Genomic DNA, 16,385 nt, shown 5'->3' with positions numbered 1-16,385 from the left:
CCTTACTTAAGATCCTTCAATGGCTCACAGCTCACAGCTTGAATTCTTTAGGCTAGAATACCAAGTCTTCTAAAACTTGCTTCTTACCTACTTCTCCAACCCTAAACTTCATTTCTCCCTCCTGCATAAATCACCTGCTTCAGCCATACTGGTTTAGTCATTGTTTCTTAAAGATGTTGTAATACATGCTTCAGCACCTCCTCTCACACAGATTCTCTTGCACAAAGATGTTTCCTAAGCTCTCTGCTCTCTTGAACTGAGTCCAGGTCAAGTATCACCTCCTCCTGAAGGATTTTCCAGCCACTACAGCCATCACTGAGAGTTCCCTCCTGGGAACTCCTAAAGTACTATCTCTATTATACCTCACACTCGGTAGAGATCTTATATTGTTAGCTATCTTTCCATTCTCCCTAAATGCAGTGTAAGCCCTATGAGTGGGAGCTTTACGATTTTATAATTCTCAGATTCCTGAGAGCAATCTGCATATTGTAAAAACTCAATAATGTTTATGCTGTTTAACAAACAGTAAGATTTTTATAAGATTACAGAGATTATTGCAAGGACAGAAACATCTGAGAAATCCTCATCTGTTTCAAATGCTTACTTACCCTTTATCTTTAGCATGGACATCGGCTCCATGTTGCAGTAACAGCTGTACAATTTTTACTCTGTTGTATCCTGCTGCCAAATGCAATGGAGTTGACTGAAATATTAATCAAATTAATGAAATTAAAATAATAGCTACAAAAATGTGTGAAAAGGTAAAAATCCAAATACCAAAAATCCAGAAAAAAAGTTGATAAAGGTATTAATTTGGTTTTATAGAATCCAACATATGTACTGAAGGCATAAAAGTTTGTAAGTTCGTTATTAAATAAGAAGCAAACAACTATATATTTATTATCAATAAAGTATTACTAAATTTAAGAATCCAAACTATTACTTAAAAGAAATATTAGCATTTGCATCAAATGTTTTCTTTTTTTTAAGTTTATTTCTTTTGAAAGCGAGAGAGAGAAAGAGAGAGCGCAGGGTGGGGGGTGCAGATAGAGAGGGAGAGAGAATCCCAAGCAAGCTCTGCACTGTCAGAACAGAGCCTGATGTGGGGTTTGATCTCACAAACCAGGAGATCATGAGCTGGGCCACAATCAAGAGTCGAAAGCTTAACTGACTGAGCCCCCCAGGTGCCCCTTCAACAAATGTTTTAATTTTTAGTGACACAAATGCATTTTCATGTTACCAGGAGGATGAACACAAGTTTAGTTGCAAAACGAAGTACCTTTCTGCCATCACTTGCATGGCAGTTGACATTTAATGGTGTAAGAAGAGCCATCATTTTTTCTTCATTGCCACTCCTAGCACACAAAAAAATGTATTAGTAATTTGTATTCTTTATCAGAGCCTATATGGAGGCATATATGTGACTATTAAAAAAATCATTCTCTTTTAAAGTTTGCTTGTTGTTAAAAAAAAAAATTAATGATGAAGTTATTCATGGTACGTATTTATTACACCAGTACATACCTGGCACTTTCCAAAAGTTCATCTTTCTTATATTCACCTGTGAATTAGGGGAAAAAAGGAGATTAAAGAAAATTGAATCACAAAAGTAGTAACAGTTTTATGCATAAAGATCCTCATGAACTATTTTTAAAGTAGATAAACGAAATTTCCAACAAATGGAAAATGGTTATTTAACAGAATATTGTACAGTTTAAAAATAATTATATAAAGAACATGGAATAATTTTTATAAAAGTAAAAAAAAAAAATCCAATACTACATAATGAAGTTTTATGAAAACAATATTCACCAAAAAAGGAAAGCCAAGAAGAAAATAAACCAAACTTTCAAAAGTTTGTTCTAGGTGGTAGGTTATTGGTGAGCTTTTCCTTTTTTTTTGTGAAGGAAAGAATTTTCCAAATTTCCTAAAACCAATTATGTTATTTGTTCAACAGACAAAAACACCCACAACTTCATTCAAAGGTAAAACAAAACAAAATTCAATATACCAACATTATAGAGATAACAAAAGATAATCTACGGCATTATCAACTGAACATATTGTTAACATTTTTATGGATCCAGAAGATTTTTCAACACTAAAATTATATTTATTTTAATGCTACTTAAATATATGCAAATAAAAATTGGATCAAATATAAACTCTTTATGCCTATAGCTTTCATATTTACAAATGAATACAAACAAAATTTTAAAATGAATATAACTTAAATTAACCTAACGGATAGTGCTTACTGATTTGCTGAAATAAAATCCAAACTGCTGCCCACAGTGCAAATTATATATTGATTACTAGTGCAAGGCTTCTTTCAGCCTCAAGGTATTTAAAAAGAAAAAAAGCAGGGAATAGCATGGAATAGGGAAGGGGGAAATAAACACTGGATTTACAGTTACAGCAGTTCACTTTTCTAGAACCCCTTTGAGGGACTAGTCTAAATTTTCTCAGTAGTACCAGAAGAAATATCACAAATTCCAAGCACAAGAGCTCATAGCACAAGCCCTCAGGCTCTTGACTATTGGACTGGATATGATTCTAATGGTGATCACACAGTGAAGAAGAATCCAGAAAATAATATGGCAGAGAGCTGCTTAAAAGGAAACAGTCTGATGAAGGAGAAACATTTGAAGTGGATACTACCACTTGAAAAGGCTTGACAGTCTAAGTAAACCTAGAGACTAAGCCTTACACATCCTAAGAGGTTCCAAAGACATGAATATGTTATGTGAGAACAATAATTGACACTCTTCATAGTAATGAAATTGGTATGGCCAGAATCCTCTGTCTAGAAAAGGGAATGGTTAGAGCTCTTAGAGCTTTTTGAAAGGGTTTCATAAAAAAAGAGAGAAAAAAGAAAAAGATTAAAATACATTAAAAAAATAGTATATTAGGGGTGCCTAGGTGCCTAGTTGGTTAAGTGTCTGACTTTGGCTCAGGTCATGATCTCATGGTTTGTGGGTCTGAGCCTCATGTCAGGCTCAGAGCCTGGAGCCTGCTTGCATCCTATGTCTCTCTCTTTCTCTCTGCCCCTCCCCCACTCATGCTCCACCTGTCTGTCTTTCTCTCTCTAAATAAACATTAAAAGAAAAAAAGCTTAAAAAATAGTATATTAAAAGGGTAAACATATGTTATCTTGAAAAATCAGGACATTTCTTTTTTTAACTTCTTATAAACTGACAGCCTATACAAAACCTTGTAAAAGCATATATATCACAAAAAAATTTTAGCAGAACAACTGCAATGCCTGGAAAAGTAGCATTTTTAGGCAGCTTTAGCTTGGAAATAGAAATTCTCTGATTTCAAAATGAGATGTTTCCTTATTCACTGGCTAATAAAAATTTCTGAGATTTCACTTATTTTAAGCTACTCTTTTTTGTTGTTGTTGTTGAAGCTTTTAATTACCTGATACTCCTCACAACAAATGCACTCCTTAATCCTCATCACCTATTTAACCTGTCCCCCCACCAACCTCCCCTCTGGTAACCATCAGCTTGTTCTCTATAGTTAAGTGTCTATTTCTTGGTTTCTTGCTCTTTTTGTCCCTTTTGCCCCCCCCCCCCTTTTTGTTTAAGTTCCTCATATGAGTCAAATCATATGATATTTGTTTTTCTCTGACTTATTCTGCTTAGCATTATATCTCTCTAGCTCCATCTATGTTGTTGTCAATGGCAAGATTTCATTCTGTTTTAGGGCTCAGTAATATTGCATTGTGTGTGTTTATGTATCTATGTATGTATGTTATATGTGTATGTGCGCGCGCACACCACATTTTCTTTATCCGTTTATCTATTGATGGACATTTGGCCTGCTTCTGTATCTTGCCTATTGTAAATAATGCTGCTATAAACATCGAGGTGCACCTATCCCTTTGAATTAGTGTTTTTGTATTCTTTGGGTAAATACCCAGTAGTGTGATTACTGCATTGTAGGGTAGTTTTATTTTTAACTTTTTTTTTTTTTTTTCCAACGTTTATTTATTTTTGGGACAGAGAGAGACAGAGCATGAACGGGGGAGGGGCAGAGAGAGAGGGAGACACAGAATTGGAAACAGGCTCCAGGCTCCGAGCCATCAGCCCAGAGCCTGATGCGGGGCTCGAACTCACTGACTGCGAGATCGTGACCTGGCTGAAGTCGGATGCTTAACCGACTGCGCCACCCAGGCGCCCCTATTTTTAACTTTTTGAGTTAAATCTCCATACTGTTTTCCACAGTGGCAACACCAGTTTGCATTCCCACAAACGGTGCACGAGGGTTCCTTCTTCTCTACATCCTCACCAATACCTGCTGCTTCTTGTGTTGTTGATTTTAGCCATTCTGTAAGGTGTGAGGTGGTATCTCATTGTAGTTTTGATTTGCATTTCCCTGACAATCAGTAATGCTGAGCATCATTTTATGTGTCTATTGGTCATCAGGTATGTCTTCTTTGAAGAAATGTCTGTTCGTGTCTTCTGCTCATGTTTTAATTGGATTATTTGTTTTTTTGGGTGTTGGATTTTGTGAGTTCTTCATATATTTTGGATACTAACCCTTTATCAGATAGGTCATTTGCAAATATCTGCTCCTGTTCCCTAGGGTGCCTTTTAGTTTTATTGATTGTTTCCTTCTCTGTGCAGAAGCTTTTTATTTTGATGTTGTTCCAATTGTTTATTTTTGCTTGGAAAAATCAGGGACATTTAAAAATCCTGAATACGTGATAGTAACACACAACTATCTAACACCCCTGACCCAAAATAAGGCAGAAATCACATATTTAAAGACCAATTTAAAAAGAAAAAAAAAAAAAAGCTTTACTTTTCTTACACAAAAATCAATTATCAACTGTCCAGATGTAGAAAAGAGTTAACAATTGAACTGACAGCATTTTGAAAATCTAGTTGACATCATTAACCGCAGGAAGCAGACTGTCTACCTAGCAAGCTCAATTCTTTATATTCTTCCTGGAATACCCAAAGAGAGGACATCGGCTTACCAGTCAGCACTGCTTTGGCAGACGGGTCTGCTAAATCCAACGCTGTCCTTCCATCTGTATTTCGGATGGTTGGCTCAGCTCCATGCTGTAAGAGCACTGCAACACAGAAACACTACCTTTCAAAATGGAAACCATGACAATATTCTTTTAGTAAATCATTTTCTCAAAAATTCTGGTCCAGAAGTCTTAGAGTTATTTAAAGACCTTTCATATCCTGACAGTATGGTAAATGTTATATTTTAAAGATAAGAATATAGAAAATATTGCATTATTTAATGTATAAGACACCTTAAATAAATGTCCCCTAAGATTAATGTCAGGTTTCCTTTGCTCTGTGACTGAAGACAGATCAGAGTATATACAGAAATAAAAGACTAGTTTACTTAAAAGCTTGTTTTCTCATTCCAAAGGAACACTGCCTATGTTACAAAGAATGTCCTACCATAACAAAAATAGAAGTTCCAAAGCTATGAAAGCCCGGGAACAGGGATCTGTGGAATTAAAAAAGGAGGAAAAAAAAAAAAAAAAAAAAAATCACACAGGTAAATTCTTTGAAAAAGAAAAGAAAAATACTCTGTAGGGTTAACAAACCCCAAATCAAAACTGCTATGTTACATCCTAGAGCACATGAAAAGAACAGATTTGAGCTATATTCTCTACTGTTACTTGTTATATAAAGATATTCTAGGGGTGCCTGGGTGGCTCAGTTGGTTCAGCTGATGCTTGATTTCGTGAGATCCAGCCCTGCATTGGGCTCTGTGCTGTCTCTTGAAATAAATACATACATAAACATGGAAGAAAATTTTTTAAAACAATTCTAGCATACTCTTTAAGTAAGTGCTGGTGAAAGGCAAATACATGCAGAGCAGGAAGCCTATCTCTTGTTCTTTGACAGGGTTATTATATTCATTCCACTCCACCACTACCTGTAATAGTGCTGTCCGACAGAAATAAAACGTGAGCACATATGTAATTTAAAATTTACTAGTAGCCACATTAAAAACAGGATAAATTATTTTCAATATTTAATCCAATATACCCAAAATACCATCATTTCAACATTTATATTTATTTGTGATCAATATAAAATTGAGATTTTTGCATTCCTTTCTTTCACGGTTTTTGAAATATGGTATGTTAAAAGTATATCTCCATTCAGACTAGCTGCATCACACGTGCTCAGTTACCATACTGGACAGTGCAGATCTATAACCGTATTTGGAATATGCTGCATTATTAAAGCTAATGATTTATATGTCTATGACTCAGGAACTAGAAAAAGGCTGTGAGCAGAGGCAGCAGCAATTTCAGATAACACACAGGAAAGGAGAACAGGGCAGAGGCTATTAGGTAAAGTGTTTTGTATCTTGATTATAAATGACCTAACTTGAGCTAGGCTGGGACTGGTATAAATAGTTATAAATAGCGATATGGGGTTTTGGGGTGAGGAGAGAGCGACTTTTTTTTTTAATGTTTATTTATTTTTGAGATAGCGCAAGCGGGGGAGGGGCAGAGACAGCAGGAGACAGAATCCAAAGTAAGCTGCAGGCTCGGAGCTGTCTGCACACAGAGCCAGCCCAATGTGGGGCTGGAACTCACAAACAGTGAGATCATGACCTGAGCCAGAGTTGGATGCTTAACCGACTGAGACACCCAGATGCCCCAAGAGAGCAACTTTTAAATCCAGCATAGAGCACCTGGACTTTTCCTAGTGCACCGAACTGGTTTTCTAGCTGTCTCAAGGATTTCAGCTGTCCTTGTTTTGAATCAGGAAACAGAGCTAAGGTAAGCAGAGTCTGAAACCCTTGACTGTTAGGCTCAGAAAAGTCAATACCAGGTTAACGAAAACTCTCAAATAATCTTTTCAATTATAATTTTCTGTCAGTGACCAACCAACCTATCAGGCCAATCCTGTATCATTTGTTAACTGATCATTTGTCCTTGAAATGCTTCTTTACTTATCCTGCCATTTCTATTCTACAGCCCTCCTTGATGCCCTCATTTCTCATCGGGATTATTTTACAGCTTCCAAGCTAGTCTCTCTGATGCCATCCATTCAACCCAGCACTGTACCAGATCGTTCTTTCAAAAATATACTACTCTTACCAGACCGTCTCCTCCAAAGTCTTCAATGATTTCACACTACCTACATAACAGTATCAAGCTCCTTAATCTGCAATTCAAAGCTTTTTACAAAGAAGTCTACCTACCTTTTCAATCTTTCTCCCACAACTTCCTGGAAAGACTCCAGGAAGGAGAAACTTGACTCCAACACAGTCATGGTACTCAGTATCCTCTAACACTCTCTGTTCACTTCTATCATGACTTTACTTGCTTCTTCGTGTGTCTTATCTAAATTTCTACAGAATGGGAATTTTGTGCTCTCTTCTTTAAAGAACTTAAGCTCAAGAACATATAAAAACAGACACTCAGTAAATAACGGTTAGGTTAAATCACAAAGTATTCTCTAGTATTTAAATAAAGTCTGGCAGAATTTGATCATATTAACAAATGAATTTAACTTAGATTCAGAATAGTTACTTCAAGAATATTCTGGAAAGTAAACAGACTTACCAATGCAAACATCAATCTTTCCTTTAATTGCAGCTTCATGGAGGGGAGTATAATTCCAATTATCACGAGCATTTGGGTCCGCACCATGTCGCAAAAGGAGACCGACTACTTCAGCATGACCAAAAGAACATGCATTATGAAGAGGAATAAGCCCTCCATCATCACGTGCTTGGACATTTGCACCATTCTGAAGCAAATATTCAACCACATCTTTACGCCCAAAACCTAAAAGAAAACAAATTATCCACATTTAAGTTTGCCAAAGAAAATACATCAATTAGTATCAATAAATACTAGCCACGCTAAAATGTCTTTGGATGAAGAATAACAAAAGATACAACAATTAAAAAAAATAATTGATGAAAAGAGGGTCTGAAATATATCACTTACTAATCTTAATAAGAAAGCAGAGGGACTCTCCAATGCTTTAGGTAGTATAGCTGACTCTTGAACAACATTGGTTTGAATTGCATGGGTCCACTTATAAGCAGATTTTTTTACAGTACTATAAATGTATTTTATTTTCTCTCTGTTATTACTCTAAGAATACAGTATATAATACATATGACATATGAAATATTATTACTTGACTGTTTATGTTATCAGTAAGGTTGCTGTGGGCAACAGTAGGCTATTAGTAGTTAAGTTTTTGGGGAGTTAAAAGTTATATGTGGATTTCTGACTGCACAGAGATCAACACCCCAACCCCCACGTCGTTCACGGGTCAAGTGTACTACTAACTTCAGAGAAAGGTTATGAAGTAAGTGACTGAAAGCCCAGAGTTCAAATGTTTCCCACTCTCTAATGGCATTTCTAATTGCAAATATGGAGTTCTGCATATTTAGTGTGCATACATTTTCAGATATTCAAAGTATATAACTCTTGCTAGAATCTCATTCCCACATCTATCTCAAAAAATGGTTCCACTAAATAGGGACTATGAGATAGCAACACAAAAAATATCTGCTTACAGTTAGTCTATGCAATGAAAATAAAAGCGATCTTGGGCAACAGTGTGACATCAGGTGTCTTCAAAGGAGCCCCTACGTTGTCACGTGCACAACACAAGCAACCTCCTTCTAGGTAGGAGACCTCCTTCAGAAAACCATGTTCCACAGTTCTGCTGTAACTGGCCCCATATCAAACAAAAGAAAAAAGTCTGACAACTCATTTATACTGGTTTACAGAATCAGTACTAATGATTTTCAATCTCTTACCGTTCTCACATAACAACACTTAAAACCTTTTTTACAGCTAAAACAAAATGAAATGGGAAGAATTTCAGGCATATGTTAAAGCAGATGGGGAGGTTATACCTGAGTGCTAGGAGAGACAGAAGCCCCTTCTCACTCATCTAAAGTTTTACCCCAATATTCTTTTTTGCTAAAAAATTTTTTTGAAATTATTTTTGGGGAAGTGCAAGTAGGAGAGGGGCAGAGAGAGGGGGACAGAGGATCCAAAGCAGGCTCAACGCTGAAAGGCTGACAGCAATAAGCCCAACATGGGGCTTGAACTAATGAACCACGAAATCATGACCTGAGCTGAAGTAAGATGCTCAACTGACTGAGCCACCCAGATGACCCTTACCCGAATATTCTCAAAACCACCAACCCTGAATACAGTTTTTCTAAAACCAGAGTGGGAGCTGAATGAGAAAGCAGCAGTAGTGGGGTGCCTGGGTGTCTCAGTTGGTTAAGTGTCCAACTCCTGATTTCAGCTCAGGTCATGGTTTCAGGGTTTGAGGAGTTCGAGCCCTGTATGGGCTGAGGTGACAGTGTGGATTCTCCTTATTTCTCTGCCTCTCCCCTGCTTGCACTCTCTCTCAAAATAAATAAACTTAAAAAAAAAAAGCAGCAGAATCTTTTTAAGGTGTATGCCTGGGGCTGGCCTAGTTGCAGCTGATGTAAGAATTAGATGGTTGGAAAGATTAACTGGATTCTTTGTTTTAATATTGCTAGGCTCCATGTCACAAAGATAAGTATCTTCCTATCTCTGATTCTCCCTATTCTCAAAGAGCTCACAATTTAAGATGTGGAAAAACAAAAAAAGGCAATCATTTCAATACAACTGCCATAACAGAGGTATACCAAAACTGTTACTAAAGTCCAAAGAAAGGAATACCTAAATTGGGGAAAAAGCAGAGAATAGGAAGGACTACCCAAGGAGATTCCAGTGAAATCTGAATTGAAGACTTACAGAAAAATCAAGGGATCATGAAGAAAATGAGGAGAGGAGAGGTGGGTGGGAAGGATCTGAGCAAGGGTAGAACACTGCAGTCCAAGCAGAAGAGACAAAATGTACACAGACACGGAAGCATGAAAAAGCAAATCATTCACAATAAGACAGAGAATGCCAATTAGGCAGATAACCAGATGAGGAAAAATCTTTTATGTCATGCTAAGGTGGCATCTGGACTTTGTCTTATGGAATACTGTTTTTAAAACTGTTTTCAGGCAGGTTTTAGTGGAATCTTTTGCCTTTAAAAAAAAAATTGAGACACAACTCACAAATAATGTATTAGTTTCAAGTGTACAACATAGTAATCCAGCATTTTTATATACTGTCAAATGAACAGCACATTAAGTCTAGTTAGCATCCATCAGCACACATAATTACAAATTTCCTTTTCTTGTGATGAGAACTTTTAAGATCTACTCTCTTAGCAACTTTCAAATATACAGTGATTAAAATAGTCAGCATACTGTACATTACATCCCCAGGACTTATTTATTATGTAACTGGAAGCTTTTATCTTTGGACTACCTTCACTGATTCACCCACCCCTTCACCTCCCACTTCTGACAACTACCAATCTGTTCTAGGAGGGTTTTTTGGGGTGTGGGGGGTGTGGGGGGGTAAGCTTTCATACATAAGTGAGATCACACAGTATTTCTTTCTTTTACTTAGCATAATGCCCTCAAGGTCAATCCATGTTACAAATGGCAAGATTTCATTCTTATGGGTGAATAATATTCCATTAAATATACATATACCACATTTCCTTCATCCATCAATTGACACTTAGGTTGCTTCAGGTCTTGACTATTGTAAATAATGCCGCAATGAACAGGGAGGAGAGAAGGGTGTATGTATCTCTGTGAGCTTACAATTCCTAATGAAATCTTATAAAATTCATGATCACTGCAAAAATACCCAACACCTGGTACATAACTGGCACTCACAGAGTTGCAAATTAACTGAATTCAATTTAATAATACAATTCAGGTTGAATCCTCCTTGAAAAGCCCTCACAAAGACCCAAAGGAAATTATTCCTATATTACTAAGCCTCCTCTTAGAAACAGCATAAAAATACTGCTACAACATAAAAGTGGTTACTGAAGGACAAGCAAATACCTACTAGTATTTAAAAACAGCAAAAAGAGTTTCGTATCCTCCTTTAAAAACCCTAATAATATCCCAGAAATCAACTCCTATCATTACCTAATTTATCTGTTGGAAGTACCATAATTTAACTACAAATCTTCCTCAACTTATAATGGGGTTATATCCTGATAAACCCATTTAGTTGAAAATACTGTATGTCCAAAATGCACTAAATACACCTAACCCACTGAACATCAATCACAACTTAGCCTAGCCCACCTTAAACATGCTTAGAATACTTATGTATTAGCTTAAAGTTGGGCAAAATCTAACAGAAAGCCTATTTTATAATAAAGTGTTGGGTATCTCATATAATTTACTGAACACTATACTGAAAGTGAGTAACAGGATGGTTTTAAGCGCATTGGTTGTTTACCCTTGTCATTACAGGATCACAGGCTGACTGGGAGCTGCAGCTCAATGCCTCTGCCCAGCATCACCAACATGTATTGCACGGTGCCAGCCCAGCACGAGATCAAAATTCAAAGTATGGATTCTACTGAACACATACCGCTTTTGCACCATTGTAAAATAGTACAATCATAAGTCAAACCATCAACAGCTGGAGACCTGTAGGTCCTTTCTCAGGGATAAATTGGTTCTAATTTTTTCTACTGTACACAAGAGTAACTAAAGAGACAAGAAAGCACCTGGTAACTTCTTTACCCTGGGGAAAGAGGAGAAGGAAGGGGTGACCGTCAGATCTTTGAGAAACAAACAGGTTTCATGGGATAAGATCATTTGGATTTGGAAATGCTTAGTTTGAGGTGCCTGTGGAACAAATGCCAAGTAGAAAGCTCCGCAGATCTTGAACTCCGGAAACTGGTAAGAGCTGGAGCTGTGACCGTCAAAATTGCATCTGAAGCTAGTTTTCTGTTGTGTTGAAGTGTACTTTCTATCAAAGATCAATCCCTTTTCATCTTGTACTTTAGTCCCTTCTCAAAGTCTTTGTTCTCTCCCCACTCCCAACAATACCTCCCTCTCTCCTAGATCATTCCTGACAGTATGTAAACATGTTCTGTATCTTCCATTTTATACAAAATATTCTCCCTAAATTCAAATTTCTGTTTTTCTGCTCCACTTCATAATCAAATCTCTAGAGGCTGCCACCAATTCTTTCTCTTATTCACTCCTCTTCCAAATCCAATCTGGCTTCTGCTGCTTCTTTACAACTGCTTTCATCAAGGTTACTTAAAATCTCCATGTTACCAAATCCAAGGGATATATGTCTGTTTTCATTTGACTAGACCTCTCAACAACATTTGGCAACTGACTACTCCCTTCCTTCCTGAAATAGTGTCTCCAAAACTTCCCATTTCATCACACACTACTGGTTTTCCTCCTGTCTCATCCATTCATTCAACAAATGATTAGGGAATATCTACTACATGAGAGACACTTTTTTTGGTGTCTGGGACATGCTAGTGAATGAGAGACCAAATCCCTGCCTGTGAGGAACTTCTATTCTGTGGAGGTGGGAGAGATGAGCAATAAATGCAAAAAATAATTATGTTAGAAGGTAATTAGAAAAAGAGCAGAATAAGAAGTGATCAGGGTGTGTGTAAGGAGATGGGTTGTAAAGTTGAACAAGGAGGTCATCATAGGTAGTGTTGTTCTTGGTTTATTTCTTTAAAAATTTTTTCTTAACATTTATTTTTGAGAGAGTGAGTGAGTGCGCACGCATGAGTAAGCAAGCGGGGGAGGGGCACACAGAGGGGGACAGAGCACCTGAAGCAGACTCTAAGCTTGGAGCTGTCAGCACAGAGCTGAATGCAGGGTTTGAACTCGTGAACTGTGAGATCATAACCTGAACTGAAGTCAGACCCTTAACCAACTGAGCCACCCAGGCGCCCCTTTGCTGTTGTAATTAAAATCCAAGTTAGTTAACGTATAGTGCAATGATGATTTCAGGAATAAAATTTAGTGATGCATCACTTACATAGAACACCTAGTGCTCATTCCAACAAGTGCCCTCCTTTTACTTAAAAAAATTTTTAATGTTTATTTTTGAAAGAGAGAGAGCGAGCGAGCACATGAGCACACAGGGGAGGGGGCAGAGAGAGAGGGAGACACAGAATCTGAAGCAGGCTCCAACCTATCAGCATACAGCTGGACACGGGGCTCAAATTCACAAACAGTGAGATCATAACCTGAGCCAAAGTCAGACACTTAACCAAATGAGTGATCCAGGTGCCAACAAATGCCCTCCTTAATGCCCATCACCCATTTAGCCCATCCCTCCACCCAACACCCCTCCACCAACTCTCAGTTTGTTCTATGGTTTGTCTGCCTGTTTTTATCTTGTTTTGCTTTCCTTTCCCTATGTTCATCTGTTTTACTTCTTAAATTCCACATGAGTGAAATCATTTATTTGTCTCTGACTTATTTTGCTTAGCATAATACACTCTAGTTTCACCCACATTGTTACAAATGGCAAGATTTCATTCTTTTTGATGGCTGAGTAATATTTCACACACTACATCTTCTTTATCCATTCGTCAGTTGATGGACTTTTAGGCTCTTTTCATAATTGGGCTGTTATAACCATAGGTATTGCTGTGATGGTAACATTTGATCAAAGACTTGAAAGAACAGCCAACAGTAAGGCCAGAGTGACTGGAGCTGAGTGAGAAAGCAGTAGCAAAGTAGGAGATGAGGTCAGAATTACTGAGGGCCAGAAAGACAGGCTTGAGGACCACTCTAAGAATCTGGTGGCAATTGTGAGAGTAATTAGGGCATATTCTGGGTACTCTGAAGGCAGAAGCAGTATAGTTTCTTCATGGATTGGATGTGGGGTGAGGGTAGGGGTAAAAAGGTGAGAGAGAGAGGAGTCGTGGATGATGTTAAGGTTTTTGAACTGAGAAACAGAGGGGTGGAGCTGGCATCAACTCAGATGAGGAAGGCTACAGACAAAACAGGTCTCTGGCAGAAGAGGAGTTCAAGTCTTGGACAGTCCTACCTAGCTGAGGCCTTCTTGCTTCCTCCACCCAATTTCTAAATGTCAGCATTCCTCAAGATTCAGTTCTCTATCCTCTTTTCCCTTCCTAGGTGATCTCATCTACTCCTACAGCATTAAGTACCAACTACATACATAACCTCCAAATTTAAATCTCCAGTGTAGCTAGACTTTTCACTTGAGTTACAGACAATTTACTGGACATATCTCTACCTGGATATTTCAAAGGCATGTCAAACTCAACATGTTCCAGAACTTCTCTTCATTTCCAATCACCCTGCCCCAACCCAATCACTATTGTCTCCAGCCTGTATTATTACAACAGTCTCCTAATTGGGCCCCTCACTCTACTTCTGTCCCAAGGGACCTTTTGAAAACAATCATCATCGGAGCACCTGGGTGGTTCAGTTGGTTGACTTCAGCTCAGGTCATGATCCCATGGTTTGTGGTTTCGAGCCCTGCACCGGGCTCTGGACTGACAGCTCAGAGCCTAGAGCCTAGAGCCCGGTTCAGGTTCTGTCTTTCTCCCTCTCCCTCTGTGCCCCTTCCCCACTTGTGCTCTCTCTCTCTCCCAAAAATAAACTTAAAAAACAAAATAAAATCATAATTAGTAAGTTACTTAAATTTACCTAAATTATTTAAATATGTACCAACATTACATTATCATTATATCATCAGTGATATGATACTTTAAAATAGTTCACTGGCTAAATGTACTACATTTAAATTCTTGATTACTTCTGTTCCTGAAATGTAATAAAAGTTTGAGTAATTGGGGAAAAAAAAAGCTCACTGGCTTCCCACTGATGCTCACAGAATAAAATTTAATCACTGTGCTGTGTCCTGCAAGGCCTGTTGCATGACAACTGGCTCTTACCTACTTCTCTTAAGTACATTTCACACCACTCTATGCTTTCTGAGCTATGATCCAGCTTTTTTTCTGTTTCAAGTATGCCAACATTACTTCAGGGACTTGGTACATGCTGCCCTTCTGCTTGGACTGCTCCTCCCTTGTTCTCTGCATTTCTCACTATGCACGGTAGCCGTCACTCACTATTCATTCCTCCTGGTGTCTATTCTGTTCAAATATCACCACGTTAAGGAGGCCATCCCTGACCATCCTATCTAAAGCAGTCCATTCTACCCACCAGTGTTACTTTCTATCTTAACGTTCTTTATTTGGTCTCCCCCTTTTCTCTAGTAGAATGCAACCTGCGGAGAAATGAAGATTTTTTTTTTTTCTTGGTTGTTCATGGCAATAACCTCTGGCACTTACTAAAATCTGGATTTACCATTTACTCATCTTCTGGACTCTTAAGTTCCATAAAAGGCAGGAGCCATGTCTTTTAGTTTATTATTACTTTCCCAGTGTCCTTCACACTGTGTGGCACACAGCAATTTGTTGATATTTGCTGAATTACTATGGGAAAAGGAGCCTAAGAAGTAAAATTAAGAATAGATGGCACTGCAGAACCCAAGAGGGAAAATTTTAAGGAGGAAAAGGCCAAATATCTAGCCACTATGTTCTGACTTTAGTCTTCCTTATCTCTGCCTGAGCGTTGTCGATCTTACTGTCCTCTCCAGGTAAGCCATCCACAGTTGCCCCAATTAATAGTTCTGCTTTCCCAGCCATTCAGCACCCACCTGGAGGAAATGCTTTTATAAAAGAATTCTTAAACTGGAGAGTAAGAGAAAAGGAATCAGAACAAAGAAAAATTAGTCAAAGTATCTCTTCTTAGGGAAAGCTACTTGATGTGCCCAAGCACTTTTAGAAGGAGGATCACTATTTCAATGGTAATCAGCACATCTGAAGTAATCAAAATGGTAATTCACAGGCTAACTTCTCAAAAAAGAAACAGCTTTAGTTGAACATGTACTTATTACAAGATATTGTGTCAATTATGAAGATATCTATCCCAAAGGACTGGTGATCTAGCTGAAGATGGGTCAAGTAGTAGCCTTCTGTTAAAATATCATTTGGGAATTGAAGAAGGTTGCTTAAAACCAGTTAAAGAGACTCAATACTGACATGTATGACTAAATACTAAAACTGAAGTTTTAGCTGGGGAAGAAACAGGGGTGGAATGGGTCAAGTTATTATACCTACACAGTTACCAACAGTCCAAGACACAGATGACTGTTCAGCAACTTTGTATTAACATGATTCTCTAGCCATTAGGATGACTAAAACCTGTCAGGAGGCTGACAGCAGATATAGGCACTTTTTACAAGTCACATTGTAATGACTATACTATGTGAGTAGAGATCATGTTGCTATCCTAAAAGAGTAGATGAGGACTCTCAGCTTTTGAATGCCTGAAGCCACTTCCTCGGCATGGGGGGGGGGGCGGGAATTAGAGGGGGGTCAGTAGGTAGCTATTTCAAATTCTAAGTATTTTATTGTTGGGAGTTTAGCAAAATCTTTAGATATAAGATGCTTCCCGAACTCTGAGGGCTAATTCTTGATGAAATCTTCATT

The 16,385-nt window shown here is 37.9% G+C and overlaps 1 protein-coding gene across 3 annotated transcripts in view; it reads right to left on the bottom strand.

Moving 5' to 3' along the window:
- The window catches only part of TNKS2 (tankyrase 2), a 67,454-nt gene that overhangs the window by 44,251 nt on the left and 6,818 nt on the right, over window positions 1-16,385 (bottom strand). For all 3 annotated transcript variants that reach the window (XM_045438193.1, XM_045438194.1, XM_045438195.1), the window contains exons 2-6: window positions 7,565-7,789; window positions 4,991-5,086; window positions 1,525-1,561; window positions 1,280-1,355; window positions 609-703 (exon numbers count right to left, since the gene is read on the bottom strand). In XM_045438193.1, the coding sequence (XP_045294149.1) occupies window positions 609-703; window positions 1,280-1,355; window positions 1,525-1,561; window positions 4,991-5,086; window positions 7,565-7,789 (529 nt within the window). The remainder of the gene's footprint in view (window positions 1-608; window positions 704-1,279; window positions 1,356-1,524; window positions 1,562-4,990; window positions 5,087-7,564; window positions 7,790-16,385) is intronic.

Source organism: Leopardus geoffroyi, chromosome D2 (genome assembly GCF_018350155.1).
Source record: "Leopardus geoffroyi isolate Oge1 chromosome D2, O.geoffroyi_Oge1_pat1.0, whole genome shotgun sequence".
Lineage (NCBI taxonomy): Eukaryota > Metazoa > Chordata > Mammalia > Carnivora > Felidae > Leopardus > Leopardus geoffroyi.
Note: the sequence above shows the minus strand (reverse complement) of the source record. Positions and strands in the feature narration are given on the sequence as shown.